The 22,211-nt window shown below is 34.7% G+C and overlaps 1 protein-coding gene across 2 annotated transcripts; it reads left to right on the top strand.

The window, feature by feature from the left end:
• The first annotated feature begins 1,476 nt into the window (after nucleotides 1-1,476).
• Nucleotides 1,477-20,600, top strand: LOC115986361 (E3 ubiquitin-protein ligase DA2L). 2 transcript variants are annotated; one of them, XM_031109264.1, is made up of 9 exons: nucleotides 1,477-1,871; nucleotides 3,205-3,403; nucleotides 3,859-3,910; nucleotides 3,994-4,039; nucleotides 4,114-4,195; nucleotides 4,312-4,456; nucleotides 4,543-4,657; nucleotides 12,536-12,602; nucleotides 19,439-20,600. In XM_031109264.1, the coding sequence occupies exons 2-9, from the start codon at nucleotides 3,212-3,214 to the stop codon at nucleotides 19,982-19,984; spliced, it is 1,245 nt and encodes a 414-aa protein (XP_030965124.1). In that variant the 5' UTR covers nucleotides 1,477-1,871; nucleotides 3,205-3,211; the 3' UTR covers nucleotides 19,985-20,600. The 2 variants fall into 2 exon arrangements, with proteins under 2 accessions (XP_030965124.1, XP_030965123.1); XM_031109263.1 differs by having other exon boundaries at nucleotides 1,491-1,871; nucleotides 3,201-3,403.
• Nucleotides 20,601-22,211: the final 1,611 nt, after the last annotated feature.

The following is a 22,211-nucleotide window of genomic DNA, read 5'->3' as shown; positions in this document are numbered from 1 at the left end:
AATTGCTTATAAACACTCAATTTGAGATTTAGTACATACATGGGCAACACATTCATATAATCTAATCAATCCCAATTCATACAATTCCGGATATCATAAGTTATCACATTCGTTTATACAAATACATAAAATGAAAAGAGCGCAATCTTGAATTTTTTTATTTTTTATTTATTGTTCAATTTATAAAAAGCTGAACTAATTCTCTAGTTTACCAAATACCCAAATACTGATTCACAATGACCAAAGGTCACAAACCAACATCATAAAATTTTCTTCTATTTTTTCTAAACCAAATCTCAAACAAAGATCGCGGTCAAATTCAAAAGTTGACTTTAACTCAATAAATAAAGCATTTTTTTTTTTTTTGAGAATCTAAAGTAATTTCTTTATATTTAACAAAGATTAAAACCATATTAAAAAAATCCCATAAGCAGCGCAATAAATATAACAATCTCTTTGATTATCAAAAAATATAGCAATCTATTTCTTATCAACACAAAAAAAAATAAAAATAAAAAAATATATTTTTCATCCCCAATTATAATTGAGTAATATTATTAATTATAGTCTGGGCTTATCACTAATATCTCTTTTTTCTTTTACCTAGTAGCAATAGTCTATCCTTTTGGATTTATTGTGAAAAATGTTATAAGTGTATCATTTCTCTCATAAATTATCTTAAGCAACTTAAAAAAATATGACAATTTCTTTCTTCAAAAAATAAAAGAAATAAAAATTAACAAAATCCTTGAGGGCGTTGGCTTAGGAAATATTTTTAGAAAAAATAATTAATTTTTTTGAAAACTTTTTGTATTTTTTTTTATGAAAATGACATCAAAACTTTCTTAAAATATTAATCTATTAACAAATGTCTTAAGGACATCTATTAATCTATTAACCAAAACCTTAAAAAAACACAGAAAGCCAAAAAAAAAAAAACATTTCTTTTGGATTGTTGTATTTTTTATTAAAAATAAATTTTATTTTATTTTTAATAATTAAAAAAATGAAGTCTCTGATATAAGCTCATCAACTCTACGCCCATGAAGGCAAAAATCAATTTGATTTGATTTGGGAACAAATTATAAAAATTCTTTTGAATTAAAAATATTCTAAGAACATTCATTAACCAGGTTTTAAAACACACACACACAACCCAAAAAAGGGATTAAAAAAAAAAAAACTTCTTTTGAATTTTATCTAATTTTTTCAATTAAAAAAAAAATCTCAAATGTAAACTCATTGACTCAGACAACGCAAAAATCAATTTGATTTGGGAACAAATTACAAAAAAAAAGAAAAAAAGAAAGAAAGAAGGGGCAATGACAGTGTGACACACTCGGTGAGAGCAGCGCGTGGAGGGAGAGGAAGCGGTCGGCTACAGCTACGGCCGCTTTTTTTTTTATATTTTATAATATCATCATTATGATATGTTAGAAAAAAAGAAATGGTGATTCTTTTCTTGGTCTAGCGCTCTATCGTCCATGCCTTGCTTCTCTCTCTACTTCTCCATCACCACACATAATAATATTAATATTAATACATTTTCTTTTCTACAAATTAAAAAGTCTTCCTTTGCTTTGATCACAATTACGTATATTAAGAGCGCACACTGAATTAATTAATATAATTTGTAAATCTACTCCTTCTACTTCTTCTTCTTTGAAATAGATGTAAATCAAAGCCAAAAACCATAAACACGAAAAAAAGGAAAGAAAAGAAAAGAGAAACCTCCTCTCTTTCTCTCTCTCTTTTTGTCTATAAATTACGCCTGTGAGAAGTTTCTGTTCCTGTTGCCAAATCTGATATCTCAGAGAGACTGTCTCTCTCTCTCTCTCTCTCTTTCTTTCTCTATTTGGAATTTTCTCGAGGTTCGTTTTTCCGAGCTCTAATTTTGCTTTTGCTTTTTGTTCACGTTTTCTTTTGATTTTCAACATCGAAGCATTGTTTTCAAGCATAGTTTATGGCTTCTTTTATTTTTCTTCCTTTATTTTTGGTCAATTTTGTTGTCTCTGTGTAGCATTGCTCTTTCGGCATGGAATTGTGGCTTGTTTAGAGAGCGTTATAGTGTAGAAATCGTAGAGAATTGGACCTGTGAGGCTGAGAGTGTTGTAATTCGGGAAATTAGGGTTTTTGATGGTGAATTGAAGGTTGTTGTAGTATAGAGAAATGAAAGCCAATTGGACCTCGAAACGCAGTGTTTTGTTTGTTAATGGCAGTTTTACCTAATAATAGTTTTTTTTTTTTTTTAGAGAAGATACCTAATCATAGTTTGCTCTTGGTTTAAACACATGGTATATTATCTGATAATTTGCTTTATTTGGTGGTTCTGATGATTCTATTATTTTCTTTGAATTAAATTTGTGGATCAAATAAAAAGGCTTTAAAGCTCATTTGTTGCTTTTAATTTCTATTTTTTTAGTATGATTTATTTCTGGCGTGATTCTAGCAATGTTTTTTGGCATCGAATTTTAACAAAATTGGATTGAAATGATAGTGAACTTGGATATAAGAGTGTTGTAATTTGTTGTGATTTTGTTGGGAAATCATAGCAAACTAGACCTGTCAATGAGTTCTAAAGGGGTTAAAGAAGAGAGTGGTTTCCTCTTTACTAGGGAGGAGTATTTGGCAAACTTAGGCTCGTTTTTGCCATTTTTATGTGGACTGCAGCCGCCATGTGTAAAATTATAACAATGGAAAATCTTAGGAAGCGGAATATACAAATATAGCGCCTGTGGATTATGATCACGTTATCTTTTCTTTCTCTCGAATGACGATGTGGCTTATGTCTAAGAATGTGGTTGAGCTATTGTCTTTTTTTGGATCTCTTGATTCTTTTTTTTTTTCTTCTCTCTTGTAATTATTTCCATCTACCAAGGTTGTGCCTCTTGTTTCACTTTTCCTAAAGAATTGTTTCTTTTTTTATTTATAAAAGAAAAATTAATTTTGGGTTATATTTGTTTTACTTAAGTATTGTATTTTTATAGCCGCAATTACTTTATTTTCTGTTATTTTTCCTTTGAAAATTTAGGAATGAATACAGGCTCCCTGCTCAATTTTTGCTACTGATATGATTCTTGCACTGTTTTTGAGAAGTGAATTGAACTTAATCTGGAGTGATTTTTGTTTTTGATATTTTGTTATATTTTGGATAATTTGTTCAAAATTTGAGATTGTTTCTTTGGTTTCATGATTTGTAGAAAGATTGGGGATGGGTAATAAGCTTGGGAGGAGAAGACAAGTGGTAGATGAGAAGTACACTAGACCACAGGGGCTGTACAATCATAAGGATGTAGATCAGAAGAAGCTTCGGAAGCTTATACTTGAATCTAAGCTTGCTCCGTGCTATCCAGGAGATGAAGATGGCACTTGTGATCTTGAAGAGTGTCCGATTTGCTTTTTGGTAAGATAATAAAAGGTTTTTTTTTTTTTTTTTTTGAAACCATAAGATAATCTAAGTTTAGTACCTAAAAACGAAAGAAAAAAAAAAATTCAAGTTTAGCATGGTTTTAAAAATCGGAATGGGTTCAATTGAATCACTGGTTTTGGCCTTTTTACCAGACCGGTTTAGGGTGGGGTTCCTGGTTGAATTGGCTGGTTCGATCCAGTTTTTAAAATCATGGTTTAGTACTTCTATTTGCTCTAGGTTTTTACTATGGTTTCTGAGAGCTAGGAAATAGAACTTAAAATTTCAATACTTAATTTTTGCATATATAGGTAATCGCTCCAAAGATCCATGAGAGCTGAATCTATTAATTAGTTTTCTGTTCTTTAGTTCGGTGTTAATTAAGTTTGATATGTACTGGATTTTTATGTGTTACTTTTCTAATTATCAGTGTCTATTTTTTCCCTGTTTAGTATTATCCAAGTCTTAACAGGTCAAGATGTTGCCTGAAAAGCATCTGCACAGGTGATATAATTCAGCAATTGTCACAAATGATATATGTAATTATTAGTATATGCCTGCAATTTGAATAGTCTTCTTTGCACCAGAGTGTTTTCTACAGATGAAAGTTCCCAATTCAACTCGTCCTACACAGTATCCTTCATCATTAATGCTATGCCTTTTCCTTTTTCAATTCCTATTCTATTGTCTTGCTTAACAGTTGTAAGGTGTCCTTTTTGCAAAACTGCAAATTATGCTGTGGAGTATCGTGGTGGGAAAACAAAGGAAGAGAAGTGTTTGGAGCAGATTGTAAGAATTAATTTGCATATCTTAGCTTCATTTCTTTTTTTTGGGTCTGATTTCTCTGGTAATTTTGCTCACATGATGGGTCATGAATGTAATCGATTTGATCTGAAATCATGCAGGAAGAGCAACGTGTCATAGAAGCGAAGATTAAGATGCGGCAGCAGGAAATTCAGGATGAAGAAGAGAGAGTGCTGAAAAGGCAAGAACTCAGCTTCTCAAGTGGAAATATGGAACCTGTGGGTGTTGAATACAGCTCAGTAGCAGGTATCTTTTTGATTTTGTTCTTGGTGTGTATGTTAGTTCAATATGGTGCAATTACATAATCTGTATGTCTCTTTTCCATTCTGCAGTTACATCTTCTAGGTCTCCTGTCGAAAGTGAGGAAATCATTGCTTCGGTAGACTCATCTCCTTCCCCAATGATTAGACCACCTCCACCACAACTCCCATTACCTAGGACAAATCGGTATGCAGTGTTCCTAATTGTAACAATGTCATATTCTGATTGGCACAGAAAAAGAAAAGAAAAAGTTACAATGTCATTGATGTGTTTGTATGCTAGTTGTGTTTCCTATGTGTGTGTGTGTGGTTCTTTAAATTAATAGATAAATAATTTAATCATATATCAATGGGAAAAAAAGGATGACAATGTGACATCACCTAGCTGTCAAAAATATCTGATATAATACTCTTTTCTTCATAAATCAAAATAGTTGACTATTCCTGTAATAATTCTATACTAAGTTTCCATAGTTTCGAACGCATTTACGTTTATGTAGCTTCTAATGAGAATGAGATGTTTTGTGTTTCAAATGGAAGAATGCTGTCTTTCATTGGTATTTACGTCGGTCACCCTTCATATGGATGGATAGATTATGGACATCTCATGCCTGTGTTTCTAGATATTAAATCTCAAATCTTATTTCATTCCATTTAATTTAAACTGGGAAAGCAGTAAGAATTCTGAAGCTGTGATTCCTATGGATGTGTACCATTAGATTTTATGTCATCTTTGTGATAATAATGTGAGAGCAAGTTTGTGTGTTGGGGGAAGAGAAGGGGGGGGGGTGTTGAGCTTTTGAGATTCAGTGGGTGTTACCAAAGAGTGTAATTGATCTCTTATTTGGTTGGAGTAATTGGGTTGGAAAACATTCATTTGATACTTGGAATCTAGTTCCCTTATGTGTGATGCAGACATTGTGGAAGAAAGGAAATTGTCGCACTTCTGACAATGCAGAAAGTTTGGTGACTCAATTAAAATACTGTGTTAGATTTTTGTTTGATTGGTCTTGTGCGTGGGGCTTTAACAATAGCAATTCCATTGTCAATTTTAAAGAGTCACTTTACTTCTGTGTATAAGTTAATTTTTGCAAGTCTTTAGGCTACTTTGTGTCCATTATGTGTACATGTTGACTCTTTCCTCAATAAAACACCATTACTTATAAATAAATAAAAAATGTGAGATCACGAGGGGTTGGTATACATGCTTATGAATTTCAATTGGAGGTCAAAATGAGATGGCATAAGGGTTGTAAAGTAGGTGTCATCTTAGTGGAAACCAATCAAGGACAGGACTAAACCAAAAACAAAAACAAACCAAAAAAAAAAAAAAATCTGGCATAAAAATAAGTTGTGGATAAGTCTTTGCTTTGTGAACAGGTCTGGCAGCATGCTAGTCTGGCAATTTGCACTTTATTAAGGAAAAAGTAGAATGGAAGTTTAGAGCAGTCACTTATCACTGCTGATACATTTTGTTCTCCCTATTTGCTGTTGTAAGGAGATGTGCCTAACTTGATAAGGACAAGTTGATGTTTAGACTTGGGATTCCCTAGATCTGATTTCTAAAATTTCTTCTCAGTAGCTACCTTATGCTTGAATTGGGATGGCTGAATTGAATTTGAGTATTAGTTATTAGAATAATATGCCAATGAGTGAAGTCATGCGTTCAAGACCCACTGGATGCTTGTGTAAATTACCAGTTAGTTAAAAAAATATATATATTTTCTTAAATGGAAGACTTTAGATAGCATTATTGATGCAGGATAACCCGAACAAAATGAAATAATAGGAAAATAAAGGATATGACCTAGGAGTCAGCGCCTAGGTTTTGGAGTTAGCACCAAGCGGGGAAACCACTAGGAGTTAGCATCTAGGGTGGACCTGGAGTCGGCATTAGACCAAAGAAAGACCAAACGACAATTTTTTTCATTCATCAAAATATCAACTATCTCCTCAAGGAGTACAATAGGTTGTTTATAAAGTATTGCTAAACCCCATTTCTAATTGGCTTAGGAAATCCTAATTGCCTTATTACAAAAATAATCTTGCTTCCAAATTAAGATACTAATAGCCTAATAAACTACTAGAACCTAAAATATAAAAATACAATTGACTCGCAAACATATATGATACTAAATAAAAATCTTCTTGCGTCTCCTACATCATTCTACTCTAGTTGGAGAAAACTTGACCTCGAGTTTTAAAACATTGAAGAATTAGGATGCTGATAACTAACACTTGCTTCAAGTTTGGAATCACCTTAGGGAGCACAAAGAAAAGAAAAACCTTGAATTCCACCATGTCAAACTCTTCTGGAATAACAAAATCAATATGTGGAATCAACACAATCTTATCTTGAACCATTGGAAGCACTATGTTATCCACTTTCTCCACTTTAGCAAACTATCTGTCTTCATGCACCTTGGAAGGCTGATCAAAAGCAGATTCATTAGCAACACTTGTCATGACATGTACGTCTTTGTCAACATTAGGCTTTGGTGTTACTTGAGGTTTCTCCTCTACCAAGATATCATCATCATTGTTGTCTTCTATGGGGGCAGCAATAATTTCATTGTGATCAATTATCTTTGGTTTCCCAATTGAATCGGTTTGAATCTTCGTTTGCTTCATTTGAGCAATTAAGTCTTGAACACCTTTCATGAGCTTTTCAGATAAATCCTTTAATTCCTTGCCTTGACGAAAGGTACATTGTTCAAAAGTGCATTGAGGACATGAAATGGGATGAGGATTCATCGTATTTGCTTCAACTTGAAAAGTACCACATTGAGATTGGGGTAGATACTTAGCTTGAAAGTATGGTGACAAATACTCATCACAAAGCTTTTCTTTCATATCTTCCCACACACTAATGGCAGGTTCATACTTTATATAGCGGAAATATTCAAGATCCTCCCAAAACATTTTTGCTCTTCTTGTTTTTCAACTTTGCATACCTAACTTTTATGTCATTTGCAAAATTTGCCTACTCAAAGAATTGCTCCATCCCATTTAACCAGTTGACAAAATCCCATGGATTATTTTTACAACCATCAAAATAAGGTGCTTTTAATATTGCCATAATAACTCAATGAACAAGAATCTTATTGACTGATGTTTATTGGACTGATGATATTGTGAGCATTTTTTTTTTTTTTAATGGGGTAGTTGGGTCAGGTAAATGCTGGGTTGAAGTTGAAGTGGGACCTATGGTTTTAATTGGGCTGAATAGACTGGGCTGGATGACAAGTTTGAGCTTCTAGTTTACCTTTTTTTTTTTTTTTGGTATCAAGTCAGGAAATGGTGGGTTAATATTGTTCTCAAGGGAAACAAAAACTGTGTTTGGGTCACACTGGATCGGATAGTGTTTTAGAAACAAGTGTGCTGGAGTCTTAAAAGTTAAAATGAAGAGTCTAGGTGACGAATTAACTTTTGAGATTGGGTTGAGGGGTTGCTGGTGGACTTGCTACGGCATGGCGGAGAGCAAGTGACGGTCATGGCAATGCGAGGCAAGGATGGAAGGGATCGAAGCTGCTGGCGGTGAGTCTCTACAACTGGGGCTTGCGAGTGTGTATAGAGGTAGTCATGGTGGCAAGCGAGAACTGATGGAGGTTGATCTTCGGCGCGAGGAAGACCAAAAATCGATGAACCAAAGTCAGCGGTGACAGTACTTCTCTATCTTTGTGGTTGCAATGGGTTTGGTGAGTTGAGTATGGACTTAGGATTTGTGGCCATGGGGTTGGGGTCTTGGAGTGGCTGGGATGTTTGTGTCAAATTGTCAATGGTGGTTGGTGCTGGCAGGATTTTTTTGTGGGGTTTTCTTGTGGTGTTAAGAAGACAACGGTGATTGGGATTTCTAATGGGTTGTGACGGCGGTTCAACAGATTTTTTTTTGGGGCAAAAATGCAAAACTGACCTTCTAACTTTCAAATTTTTTCATTTCAGTCTTCTAACTTTCAATTTTATCATTTCAGTCATTTAACTTTCAATTTTTGTCAATGCAGGACTCCGTTACAACTCAGTTAGTTGCTGTCGTTAGAACTCCTGAAATGATGCCGTTTTGAACTTTTTTTTTTTAAATTCAAAATTAAAAGAAAATAGGAAAAATCTGAAAAAACAAAACATTCATTCCCCTTCCCTTGAAATCAAAACAAAGATCTGAAGAATATAAAACATAGAAACACAAAACCAGAAGAATCTGAGAGAGTTCTCTCTTTAGTCTTTCCTGTAACAATAAAGTTTTGGGACGATAAAACTAGAAGCAAGCAAAGCGCAATAAACCACCACTCCCAAAAACATAAAACACAGTAACCCAAAAAAACATATTCAACTCTCTGAAACACAGACACACACTTTATCTCTGTGTGACACCATGTGAACCCAATCACAATGCCACCACAGGAGACCGAGCAATAGCGACAACCACTGTTAACAGTGGAGTCTGACAAGGAGCCAGAAGAGACAGCCTACGAGTCCGACAAGAAGGTCCTGATTATTGGGATCGATGGAAAATCAGAAGGGTTGGACTCTGACTCGGGTCGGGCTCCACCGTTTTCGTGGAAGAAGCTTTGGCTGTTCACGGGTCCTGGGTTCTTGATGAGCATAGCTTTTCTGGACCCTAGGAATTTGGAGGGGGATCTCCAGGCTAGTGCGATTGCTGGGTACTCATTGCTTTGGCTGCTTTTGTGGGCCACCGCCATGGGATTGCTGGTTCAGTTGCTTGCGGCTCAGCTTGGGTGTTCTTCAGATCTTTGTTTTGATTTCAGGGGAAGGGGAAGTCATTCCCCTTAATGTTATTTTTTATTTTATTTTTTTTAGATTTTTCTTATTTTCTTTTAATTCCAAATAAAAAAAAATGCAAAACAGTGTCGTTTTAGGAGTTCTAACGGCAGCCACTAATTGAGTTGTAACGGAGTCCTACATTTACAAAAATTTTAAGTTAGAGGACTGAAATGACAAAACTAAAAGTTAGAAGACTAAAATGAAAAAAGGTAAAAGTTGGAGGGTCAGTTTGCCTTTTTTTATTTTTTATTTTTTTTTTTTTACATGAGTTTTTTGGTTTTGGATTGACTGCAGTGATGCTTCAAACAGATCGGTGTTTGTTCTAACACCAAATATGACGCAGGACAACCAGAACAAAATAAAATAATAGGAAAATAAAGGATATGACCTTGGAGTCGGCACCTAGGTCTTGTTTGGAGTCAGTATGAAGCGGGGAAACTACTAGGAGTTAGCATCTAGGATGGACCTGGAGTCAGCACCAGACTAAAGAAAGACCAAAGACAATTTTTTTCATTAATCAAAATATCATCTATCTCCTCAAGGATTACAATAGGTTGCTTATAAAAGATTGCTAAACTCTAGTTCTAATTGGCTTAGGAAACCTTAATTGCCTTATTATAAAAATAACCTTGCTTCCAAATTAAAATACTAATAGCCTAATAAACTACTAGGTCATAAAATATAAAAATACAATTGACTCGCAAACATAAATAATACCAAATAAAAATCTTCTTGCGTCTCCCGCATCAGTTATTAGATTATTGCATGATCTGAAATATTGTGGTAGACCTCAAAGATCAGTGATGCATTAGTTCTCCTCTTTTTCCTTTTTACTGGTTTATATTAAGAATAATGAAATGCAACTGAATAGAATATAAGCTTTTTGGCAAAAGGCCAATGGCTGTAACATTAAGATGCCTATGCAAATAAGACTGTTGCAGACAGACATAAGAATAATGTGGATCTTTAAGAACTCAATACTAAATTTAGGACTCTTGATGGGATGTTGAAGGGTTCTTGAATTGGGTTTGATATTAAGGGTTTAGGTAGGGTTAGCTAATGAAAAATGATTGGATCTTGAATGAGTTTGATGGCTGCCTGGGGTTAAACAGCAAATAGAATGAGAAACAAAGAAAGATAAACTCTAGGCAATAAGAATTCTAGTTGTTTGGTGCCGCTACATTCATGTGCTTAATATTAAGATTTTTTATTTTATTTTATCCTCAGTCAAGTTTTATGGGTCAGCTATCTATATTAGCAGGTTGGGAATTAAAATTTAATAGATGCGACTCCCTCGGTGTGGTCAGTACTTCATACTGTCAGGCAGCAAAGCTCACACTTGTTCTCTAATTATGACGGTTCACCAGGGCCTCCTTCCTCTCACTCTTAGGGGTCACTAGTACTCATTTTATTTCCCACTCTCTCTATCCTCACCCCCCCCCCCAAAAAAAAAAAAAAACGAAACTCTTTTCCTGTTTTCCGTTGATGCTTCTTCATTCAGGCTCAACTTCATATCCTTCATGTTTTGAGTGTTCAACTTATTATTGTTATCTGCATTGTGGAAGGCCTTAATGCAAATAAAAGCATGAATTAGTCAACAATCTCAACCCTTGGATACCAAAGGAAGTTGTGAAGAGGATAATTAATTTGAATTTTTAGCAGTGAACATTTTTTTTCTTTTTCCAGTGTTTTAGTTTGAAGAAGTTTGATAGCATTGATTTTTATCTTGCTTCTTGTTAGTCAATGAATTTCTGATGTGTATATATATATATATATATATATGGTTGCTAGAGGAAGACAAGCTCACCCCAAAGGGGAAACTGGTGGATCAAACCCGATCTCATCCTTATGTGGGTAGCTAGAAACGCTGCTAGGCCAAGGGGCCTTTGGCTTATATGATTTATTTTTAGAACAAGGTGTTGCATGCATTTTTCAGAGTAGGTATATTTTTGGGTCATTTTATTTGGCAACAAATGCTAAATATCAGAAGTGACTTTAATACGCTACCATGAGCAGTAGGCCTTCCGTATCCAGAATCCCTTGTGCTGGTTCAACCTATGTCCTCTCCCTTTCAAGAGGGATAATTACCACTTGGCTACTAACTCTGGTGTTATATTTGTTGAGCGTTTGTAAAAGTTTAGTCATTGAAGCTATGTTGAATGTAGCACTTAAGAGATTAGGTTGTAGGAAGCAAAGTTTGATTAACATATTAAATTTAGATGGAATAAAATGAGAGATTTAGGTTAATTGTTTTTGATTGATTAATAAGTCATCACTTGATAGACAGCCAGCTCCATAAATTTTCTGAAAATTTTCTGTTGGATATCTTATAATTTGTTTGATCGTATAATGAACATTGGTGTATGAGATAATTATTTGAGAATAAAATGAAAGCGGTGCAATTTGAAAATTACCACATGGCTACTAACTCTGGTGTTATATTTGTTGAGTGTTTGTATGTATGATTTTAGTTATTGAAGTTAATGTTGAATAAATTAAGATGGGGTAAAAGGAGAGATTTAGGTTATTTGATTTTGATTGATTAATAAGGCATGCCTTGATAGACAAACAACCCAATAAATATTGTAAAAATTTTCTTTGGCAAATATCTTATAATTTTTTTGATCATATAATGAAGATTGGTACATGAGATGATTATGTGAGAAATAAAATAATAGAGATGCAATTCGAAAATGTTGTCTGGATTTGGGAATTTGACATTTATCTGTCATGGGGGCTTTTCCCAATGCATATGCAACAGTACTTGTAGTGCCTGATGCTTAGCACCTTTGATGTGATAACTTTATAAAAAGTCACTGACAAAAAGTTGCTTTTATGGTACTCTGAATATTAGTTTAGTTAGCACCTTCCAAAAAAGAAAAAAGCAAGAAACAATGAATATTAGTTAGCACTTCTAGTGAACATGATAGAGAGAGTGTGCAAAGTGATTATTACAATTCTTAGTTTCACTTTGGTGCATAGTAATTTGATCATTTGTTTTTTACACTCATTTTTGCATATGCCTGCAATGTCATAAGTTGATGTTTTGCTCATTGTTATTAATATTGTTTCGGACCCCATTTCGGTTTGTCCAGTGGAATGGAATATTTTGGTACCGGCCGATTTCGGCGTACTTTTGCTTGTTTTTTTCAGACATCTAAATCTGGATGCTGTATGACTGGTTTAGTAAATCATGTGATTGATCTGATATTGATGTCTTTTTAATTTAAGTGATTAATTTAATGGCATCTTGGAGATTTATATATATTAAATTCTGGAATTGCAGGGACGATGAGTTTGACCTGGATCTTGAGGACATAATGGTCATGGAAGCAATTTGGCTTTCCATTCAGGTAAGATTATATAGTCTTATTTTAAATAAATAAAAAAATTAGCTTTAATTTTTTTTTATCAGTGAATAATTTATTAATGGAAAGGAGACAATGAAGTACACAGGATATGAACAAGAGAGTCCCTTAAAGATTTACAATCTGAAGAAAGTCAAGAAAATCAAGGAAAGAATAGAAGAAGATGGGCACTGCTTACAGCAGTCATCCAATCATTTAATGAACTCAAAACTGTTTCAATCCATGTTCTTGAGATTTGGAAACCTCATGTTTCATAACTGTTTATATCTAGATTTGTATACTACACAAATTGAAAGCATGTTGTTTTTTGACTACTTCAAGTGTTCTACTAAGATAATAAGAGAAATTAAGTGCTTCTATAGGAGCCTAGTAATTGCTGCAATTATCGCTTGGCTTTATGAATTGATTGATTGATTGAATATAATACCTGATGAGGTGGTTCATTTGCAATAAAGAGTTATGATCTGTGAGTTTGACTTTGGAGGCTACTGTGTACCTTTTGCAGCACTGTGTTGCATTAAGAGTTGTCTCCTTTTTACTTTATGATCTGCAGAATGGTCTATGCAATCTAAAAAGGGAGTAGACAATTTGGCATTACGCAGCTTATGATTTTAATTATTTAGGAAGCTCTATCATTTGAGCTTTCTTGATTCTTAGTGAAGGTTTCTTGAAAAAATGGCAACATATACTATTGGTCCCTAAACTTTTGCCCATTAGCAATTTTTGTCCTGTAGTTTAAAATGATCTCTTTTGATCCTTTTGTAAACATCTGTTAAATCTCTCTAACGGAATGATAATGGAGCTAAACTAAAACCTGACACATAAAGACTAAGAACAATCGCTTTAAGTTGCTTAGGGACTAAAAGCTGTCACTTTAAACTTCAAGGATTAAAAACAATCATTTTAAGTTTGTTAGGGACTAAAAGTGATAATTTTAAATTTAAGGAACTAAAATCCCTCATGGGCTAAAGTTTAGGGACCAACAACATATTATGGCCAGAAAAAACATAACATTAAAGTAAAATCTATTGTTATTTCTCTTGCCAAGCTGTTGTGTGTTATCGGTCAAGCAGAATAGGCTTTGGAGTAATTTTATCTCTGCAAAAGTTTGTTTGATGAACATGGTTGAATATTTGTGGTTGGTCGTCAGCAATAAAAAAGAAGTTAAAAAAAAAAAAAAAAAATTTTGAAAGCCATTTGTGAGGTTTTGTTCCACAAAGCTATAGGCTTTATTTATAGTCTATTTCATTCCAAAGGAAGATTTTAGTGAGGGCATGCGTGGAGAATTTAAGTCATATAGCTTGAAGGTTTTGATCTTGTTAGATATGCTAGATTCAATTCTTGAATGATCTTTTCTCTCTAGGCAATGTTCCTCATTCTCATTCTGTGTCACATGTAAGGATGCTGGCGTATGAACAAAGTTATACAAATCAATAGGTAGTTGTTTTGCATAATCTTTTTTTCATGGTGAAAATAAGATTAGGAGTCTAGTTGTTGGAATTCCTATAGGAACTTTTCTTCTAGCCTTTGATGTGGTCGATGTTGGCCTGACATAGGACAAATAGGGGAATTTTTCTACTCATAATTGTGGTAGTTTAGGAATAATAGTATTTTTTTTTATCTACTGTTTAGAATTGTTGAAGAAAGGGTTATGGGGTTGTGTTAGGAATTAAAAGGTGGTCTCATAGATTTATGGATAGTAGTACTTGTGGATCTATGGTTTAGAATTATTGAAGAAAGGGTTATGAGGCTGTGTTAGGAATTAAAAGGTGGTCTGATGAGTTATTTGATGGTTACTTGGTAGAAGAAAGTATGTGGGGTTTTAGGGTTTTGATAGGTTAAAGAAAGGGTTGGAGGGGTTGTAAGGAAGAAGGAAAAGATAGAATTTTATGGTGTTTGGGGGGCTGTATGAACATTACCCATGTACAATACCACAAGAAAGAGAAAAAAAGGAACGATGAGGCCAATGTGCCTTGATACTAAAAACATTCAATCTTTATATTAATCAACTCCATCTATCCCTTGAGTACATTGTGCACGGATATATATATGAAGACATTTTCTTGTAGTACTAGTATTAGAAGTTAGAATTAGCGGGCAAGGTGCAGGCATAATACTTGCATGTTGTGTGTGGTCTTTTGTTCTTGAGCAGGTTTAAGACCTTAAATCTGTGACTTTGCAATGAATTTCATGATATTTCTCGTTATTCTTTGCTCTTGGATCTTTCTACCTAGATTGAAACTGGAGTTAACTGTGTCATTCAATTTGGCATAAATTTCATCAAAGGTTTCATCCTAATCTCCTCAAACCTATTTGTTAACATCTGAAGTTTTTGAAATTTTAGAGTCTTTGTCCCTGCATGAGTTATCTCTAGAATATCCCAAGCCTCCTTGGAATTCTAAAATTTTAATTTCTTTTATACTCTACTTGGAATACAACCATAAAGATAACATTCAGTTCTTTACTAGTTCAAGGGCACTCACTCATTTGATCTTTGGAGCATTCCTCTACCTTGGTTGGTGGTTTGGTCCATCCTTTTGCTATTGACAGCCACACCCTCTCATCTAAAGGATTTAAGGAATGCTCTCATGTGAACCCTGTGATAGGCATAATTGTTCCCATTAAAGTGAGGGGGGACTTTGAGTGATTGTGCTTTATCTATGACAATAGGTGTCAAGGATCAGATTCAGTAAGTTATTTCTAAATAATTGATCAAGTTATGGTTTATTAGTATGGTTAACACAAACTATTATCTTCAACCACAGTTATAATTACCAAATCAAACCATAATGATGTAAAGCAGTAAAAGGCACACAAATTTGTTAACAAAGTGAAAAACCAATGAAGAACCTCTTTAAAGAAAAACCACTTCAGGGATCCAAAATTGTAGAAAATTCATTATAAAAGAAACATTTACAATCAATAAAAATATTCAAAACCTTTGTAGCCTAGACTCACTAAGAAACCTCAGCAAATGGCCCGCTTGCTTTCCTACTGCAGTGACTCTAGAACTATAAAATTCTTCTACAGACGAATGAACCTCGTGCACAACACTAGAACTCTGGACAGCAACAACAAACTATGTTGTTTCAAGAATAGCATTTTAAGGTTAAGGGTAAATATTCACACAGCAGATTATCTATTTAGGAAAAAATTTGTATAAAGAGGTATTTTTCTATTTTGAGAACAAGGCGAAAGGCTCTCTAGATGTGCTTGGTACGACTGCTTTCTCTACCTTGAAAAATGTGCTTAAGAGGGTTTTTTATTTTTTATTTTTTTGATAGGTGATCAAAGATTTATTTCATAAAAAGGACATCATGTTCACGATGGTGAACACTTGGACCTTAAAACAAAGACAAGTACCTCAGGAAGAGGTATGAATAGAAAGAAGAAATTTGGAAATGGAAATACATTGTGTAAAACCCCAAATTTTAGCCCACGTAAATAAGGTCCCAACTAGTATAGGCTTCAAAAGATCTATGGATCTCACAGTTTCACTCCACAAAGCATAGGCAAACTTACAATGGAGTAGAAGATGATTCACAGTTTCCTCATCACACCAGCACATACAACACCAATTAACCAGAGGTAATTGCCTAAGAACCAGATTATCAATGGTAAGAATACTACCTCTAGCTGCTGGCCATAAAAAGAAAGACACCCTCTTAGGTACCTTTGTACTCCAAATGCACTTCCAGGGAAAAGGGATGGTAGAAGAGCCATCCGGATCAGCTAGCAAGTTATAGTATGAGTGAACATCAAAGACACTAGAACGATTCAACTTCCAAGTCAACATATCATCTCTCTCACCCCTTGGCATATTAGAATAAAGATGCTTAAGCAGAGAACATGCTCTCTCTACCTCCCTTTCATGAAAAGCTTGACGCAACTATAAATTCCAGTTTCTATTACCCCCTACTAAATTAGAAACAACCAAATCAGAAGCCCAAGCTTCTTTAGAAACAGCACAAGCAAGCAAATCCGGATAGAGATCCTTTAGAGGGATAGGCCCACTCCAAGGGTCATACCAAAAACGAATACGATGGCCTTCCCCCACAGCATACTCGACTTATCTAAAAAAACTCTCAGCTCCTGCTCTAATATTCTTCCACAGGCCACAGCCATGGGTCCCTTGAACTTCCCTAGTACACCAAAATCAGAATTGTAAAAGAACTTGGATTCAGGTTTTCACAATCTCACTCAAGTGAGGGTCAAGTGAGTGTCAGGTGAAGTTTCTACATGCTGAGCAAGTCTTGGATTTGTTCAGCCAAATTTTATGTCTTACTTCTTTAATCAGCTTCTTGACAGATTTTTGCATGACCAACCTTATAACCCACTTTGACACATGGTTTGTCACAAGGAATTTGTTAATTCTAAAACCTAACATGTTCCTTATAGGTTTGATGATGAACCTGTGATGGTTTTCTGATTGCTTGGTCATTGCATCTATCTGATTAATGGGATGATATGAAATATCTTGGGTTTTTGCTAGCTCATTACCTGGCTTATGGACTTATAATTACAAACAGAACAGATTTAAAGTTTTGTGTCATGGAAAGCCTAGGATAGTTAATAGGAGGCAATAGAGGATATTCTTGTATTTTGGATTACTTTTGCTATTTCTGATTGTATTTGTCATTGTGAACAGGCATATACAAGAATGGTAAATTATCATGGTTAGTATCTATTGATATGTAAACATTTTTTTTTGTGTAAAACAGCAGCTTAAGAATAGTGTTCTATAATAAATTAATACTCCATGTTATTTCCTTTAAGTTTGAGCAATTAATTTTAATGATTCATATTTTTTTTAACAAAAAAATAGACACTTATTCAAAAAGTGCCAGAAAAGCGTGCCTAAGCTATGCTTCATTAAATGAGCTTTGCTTTGACCAAGTGAAGTGCTTAGACATTGGGGCCTTGAGCTTTAAGCGTGCTTTTAACAATACTGGGCATACATTTTGTTCACCCCAATCCGCTTGAAGGAACATCCCCATTATCATAAAATTTTTGTTACCTATTGTTTCCTTCCCTTTTGTGGTGAACTTGGATGGGCATTTAGCCACATTCTACCGCTTACTATTGTATGGTACAAGATGTGCACCTTTTCCTTTTTTGGGTTTAGTGAGTGGGTTTGTGTATTGTATTTTTTCCTGTCAATCCATCTACTAGTATACATATTCCTCTATTGCCCCCTCTCATTCCCCAAATTGGGGTGATGCTTTTCTTAGTTGTCTTAGTCTGTATTTGTGTGTTACGATCCAAGTGTTCCAAATGGATCAAGTACAAGCTTAACCATGTGTATATAAACACTTGGACAGCTTGCCCTTGCAAGCCGGTTTTCAAGGTTGAGTTTTACCCGTGGGTTTGTATTAATTGTTATCAGAGTCAACCACCACGTCAAGTAATTGGACGTAACTAGTTGAGTATGAGATTAAATGAGTTGCTCCTTTGTGATCAAATCTCGGAGAGGGCAAGCCTAGAGGCCAGATTAAAATGTCTTGCTAAGTCATTGAAAAACTGATAGGTGAGTGGAGCCGTAAAAAAAGGGCTACTATTAGGTCAATGTTGATAGAGTGAGCCATCGTAGACGTCGGCTATGGAGCATGGTGGTATGTTACGATCTAAGTGTTAAGTGCAAGCTTAACCATGTGTATATAAGCACTTGAGTGCTGAGTTTAGTAATGCAACCTTGTAACCTATGTATGGGGGCATTAAAGTGGTGGAATGTTGGATGGTCAGTTATTAAATCGTATGGAAGTGACATTATTTTAGTGAAAAACTTATCATCTTTAGAGAAATTATATAAAAAAATTACAAATAAAAAATTTTACTTATAAAAAAAAAAAGTACTTGGGCACCCTTCCCTTGCAAGCCTGTTTTCAAGGGTGAGTTTTATCCATGGGTTTGTATCATTGTGACTCTTTAAATTTGACGGGTGAATCTTCCTTACAGTATAAATAGTTTATCAAATAACCATGACGTTATGACACTATCTTCTCTGTGGAAGTGACCATACATTTGTAGCATTATTTCCCTTGTTTATAATTGATTAGTGAACACCAGATACGAAATATGGGTTTTTATAGGTTACATCCTTATGATTATTTTCATATATATACTCTTTTTTTGTCAACACTTATAAAACCAGGCAAACTTAGGGTTTCGAATTTCTTCTTGTCCAGAATGTCTTTTTGCCCTCAAGTTTCTGCATGAGAGCCACACATCTGCTTCATGTATTTTGTGAGGGTGCCCTTCTGTCTATAGTCTAATTGGCCACTATTTTTTCTTTTTCAATTGTTAATATTTTGGTGTTTATACTCTTCCATTGAAGTCTTGTCTAATCTGTCAGCTAATTTTAGCAGTAAGTTTGACTGGCTTTTCCATGCACTGATGGTAGCATATTATGCGCATAGAATTTTCACAAACTGAAGATGGCAAAAAATGGTAACACATATCTCTATAAAAGGCTGGCCATGTAACCATCTCCTAGATTGGCCTACCACGGAATTTTCAAGATGTATGTGTGCCTCCTAAAAATGGAGATGTTGACTAAATAGTCTATTGACCCTTTTTTGTGTGTGTTTAGGGGTGAGGTTGAGTCATATTGTTGATTCTGTTGAATGGAAACTTAATATTCTGATTCCCTTGAATGGAAATTTAATATTTTTATTATCACTTGATGTAGCCATTGACCATTGTAGGTTTTGAATTGACATTTGTTTATAATTTAAGTCGGTGACTAGACTATCATATTGTTTCTGGTAATAATGCCTGCTGATCCACAATTCTTATAAATTTTACTAAAATGAATTTTACAGGAGAACAGCAGACACAGAAATCCTGTATATGGTGATGCTCCTTCTGAGCAATATGCTACAGATCGCTATGTACCTGCGATGACTACAGCAGCTGGATCCTCATCTTCCCCATCTGGAGGTCTTGCTTGTGCCATAGCTGCCTTGGCAGAGCGTCAGCAAATAGTTGGAGAATCTTCTGTTAACCCTAACAGAAATATGTCAGCAAGCAACATGCTTCCACAAGCTAGCAGGCTTTACAACAGGGACCATGAAGATATAGAAAATTACCCAACTGCAGCGAGCTCCAGTGAGGCATCAACTGATGGTAGGATGACATTGACAAGGGATGATGGAGAATGTTATGGTGACCGTGGATCAGACGTGGCTGAAGCAGGAACCAGCTATGCAAGCTCTGACGCCACAGAAGATGCTTCTGCAATGCCACAAGCAGATGAAATGGTGGGCAACCTTCAAAATGCCACAGAGACCATTATTCCTGATAGTTATGAGGAACAGATCATGCTGGCCTTGGCAGTTTCTTTGGATGAAGCTCGGAGATATGGCTAGCGTGAACCGGTAGCTTCCTGGCAGTAGTTTTACGACTAGCTACTAGTTAAGTCTTGCTCAAACAGATGGTGCTGGCCATGGCTGTTTAGCTAGCTGTGGCTCGTGCCAGGATGAGTGCCCAAGGAGCTGCAACCTGTGTGAAATTTGTTCAGGGTCAAGGTAGTGATGATTCTCTCCCTCGCTCTCTCTTTCTATATAGAAATGTGAAAGGAAAATAGATTCTTTTAGTGAATGAAAAAGCCTGTTGCTTTATGCTCGTATAGTGATTAATATGCCCTCCTATTCTAGTCTAATATTTCCAGCATGTCTGGTAATCCCTTGGAAACGTTGTTGCTTAAATTGTTTGTTTTATAGTTGTGTATGGCCCATATTTATCATTTCAATTGTGCCATCAAGGAGAACCGATTCAAATGGACTCTACACCCTTGTACATATAGCTACCCGTCCCATACTAGCCCATTCATGGACTTCTTGGAAGCCCCATCACATTGATGGAATAAGAAGAGCATGTCTGAGAATTTCCTGTAAGGTATGGACATGGGATACTAGATTCTTATGTTTTGCAACCGCGTGATACATTTTTGCATAATAATAGTTCATTATTTATCACATCAAACATGAAATTCAGCTGTAAATTGGGTTAGATTGGACCCTGTAGTATTTTAAAAAAGATAGGCCCGTTGTAGAAATGTGATACTACCTACTATGGTAAGAAACTATAAGGAAGAGACAGTCTGTGCCTGTGATTCTTACAGGAAAGAAGCTTATCGGCTAGATTTCCTTTTGCTAGTTTGCATCATAGATAGACCTTGATGCTTGCGTAAATGTGTGGTTTGTAGGGTTAACTTTTTGGTAACCATCACGGTTTTGTCACCTGGTTGTGCCCCTTTCTGCATTCGTGCAAAAATTTAGTTGAAAGTGGAACAAAAGGATAGGCCATTTTTTCTTAAATATTTTTTGGGATTAAAACGACAGGATAGGTGACCATTAATGTATGCAAAACAGTGAGATTTTTTAGGGAGATTAATTATTTGGTGCTCAATTTTTTATCTTGTCTTCAGATTCTTAATGATTTGTGAGCATGCTTCTATTGAAAGTTCCCGAAAGTGGTGAGTTTGACACATTTGAAGACAGAAGCCAATGAAATATTTGAACTCATTCGATTTAAAAATACCATTGCAACAATATCTTGTCTCTATCCGAAATGTGGTCATTATCTTTTATATATTTTCTTGAACGCTTTGAACGATAAATTTCCATTGAAACATCCCACTTTTTATGGTTTTATTTTTGAAATATTGCCTACGAAGGTACACGGGAAGCCAATTGCGTTGCCTATTAATATTTTGACTGTGATCCAAATGATTTATGAATGCTCTTGGATTATTTGGTAATTGGCTCTAGTAGATAGGGTTAGTTGCTCGTAAGAGTTTGATTAACAGGAAAATTGTTGTACAGTATTTCGTGACATGCAACATATCATAGTGAAGTTCTCTTACATCATAAAATATGAAATCAACTTACTAAAATATATTTATAAATAAATATATAAAAGAAATATTTAAATGGAATAAATAAATTTGCAGTTTCAGACTACCTTCAATTTAAATTTATGGAAGGGGGTTGTATTGGCCAAGAGTCCCAAATACTGATGGATAGCCCTTAAGCCTTAGGTGCGAACTGGTGCATTGAAAATGGGTGCAAGGCCAATTTTGTGGATTTGTTTTGAATCTGCGAATCAAAATATTAAAATTCAAAAATTAAGAGTGTTTAGTTTGAGCATTACACATAACTTAGTTCCCAAAACTTAAACTCAATTACCATAATTCATATCTCTAATTCTACTTTTTCACTCATTCTACAAAATGAGAAGAGGTGGGTGTGGACTTGCTTTGTAAAAGTAAAGAAGAGAAGCTTCTTGAAAAGAACAAAAAAAATAAAAAATAAATAAAGAGTAAAGTTCCAATTATCATATTGACGTGGACTCTACTGTGATTGAGTTATTTATAATAATGTCACTGAAATACTTAACTCAAAATTTTAAAACATTTAAATTTTGTATTTAGGGTCTGTTTGGTTTGGTGCTAACTCAATTTTCATATCTCAATACTCAAACTCATTACTCAATTCTCATATTTCTAACTCAATTTTCCGATAATTCTATTGGTAATGTGTTTGGCTGGAAATTCTTATTGATATTTCAATTCAAAAACTCAATTTTAAGTAA

Source organism: Quercus lobata, chromosome 4, assembly GCF_001633185.2.
Source record: "Quercus lobata isolate SW786 chromosome 4, ValleyOak3.0 Primary Assembly, whole genome shotgun sequence".
In the NCBI taxonomy this organism is placed as follows: Eukaryota; Viridiplantae; Streptophyta; class Magnoliopsida; order Fagales; family Fagaceae; genus Quercus; species Quercus lobata.
Note: the sequence above shows the minus strand (reverse complement) of the source record. Positions and strands in the feature narration are given on the sequence as shown.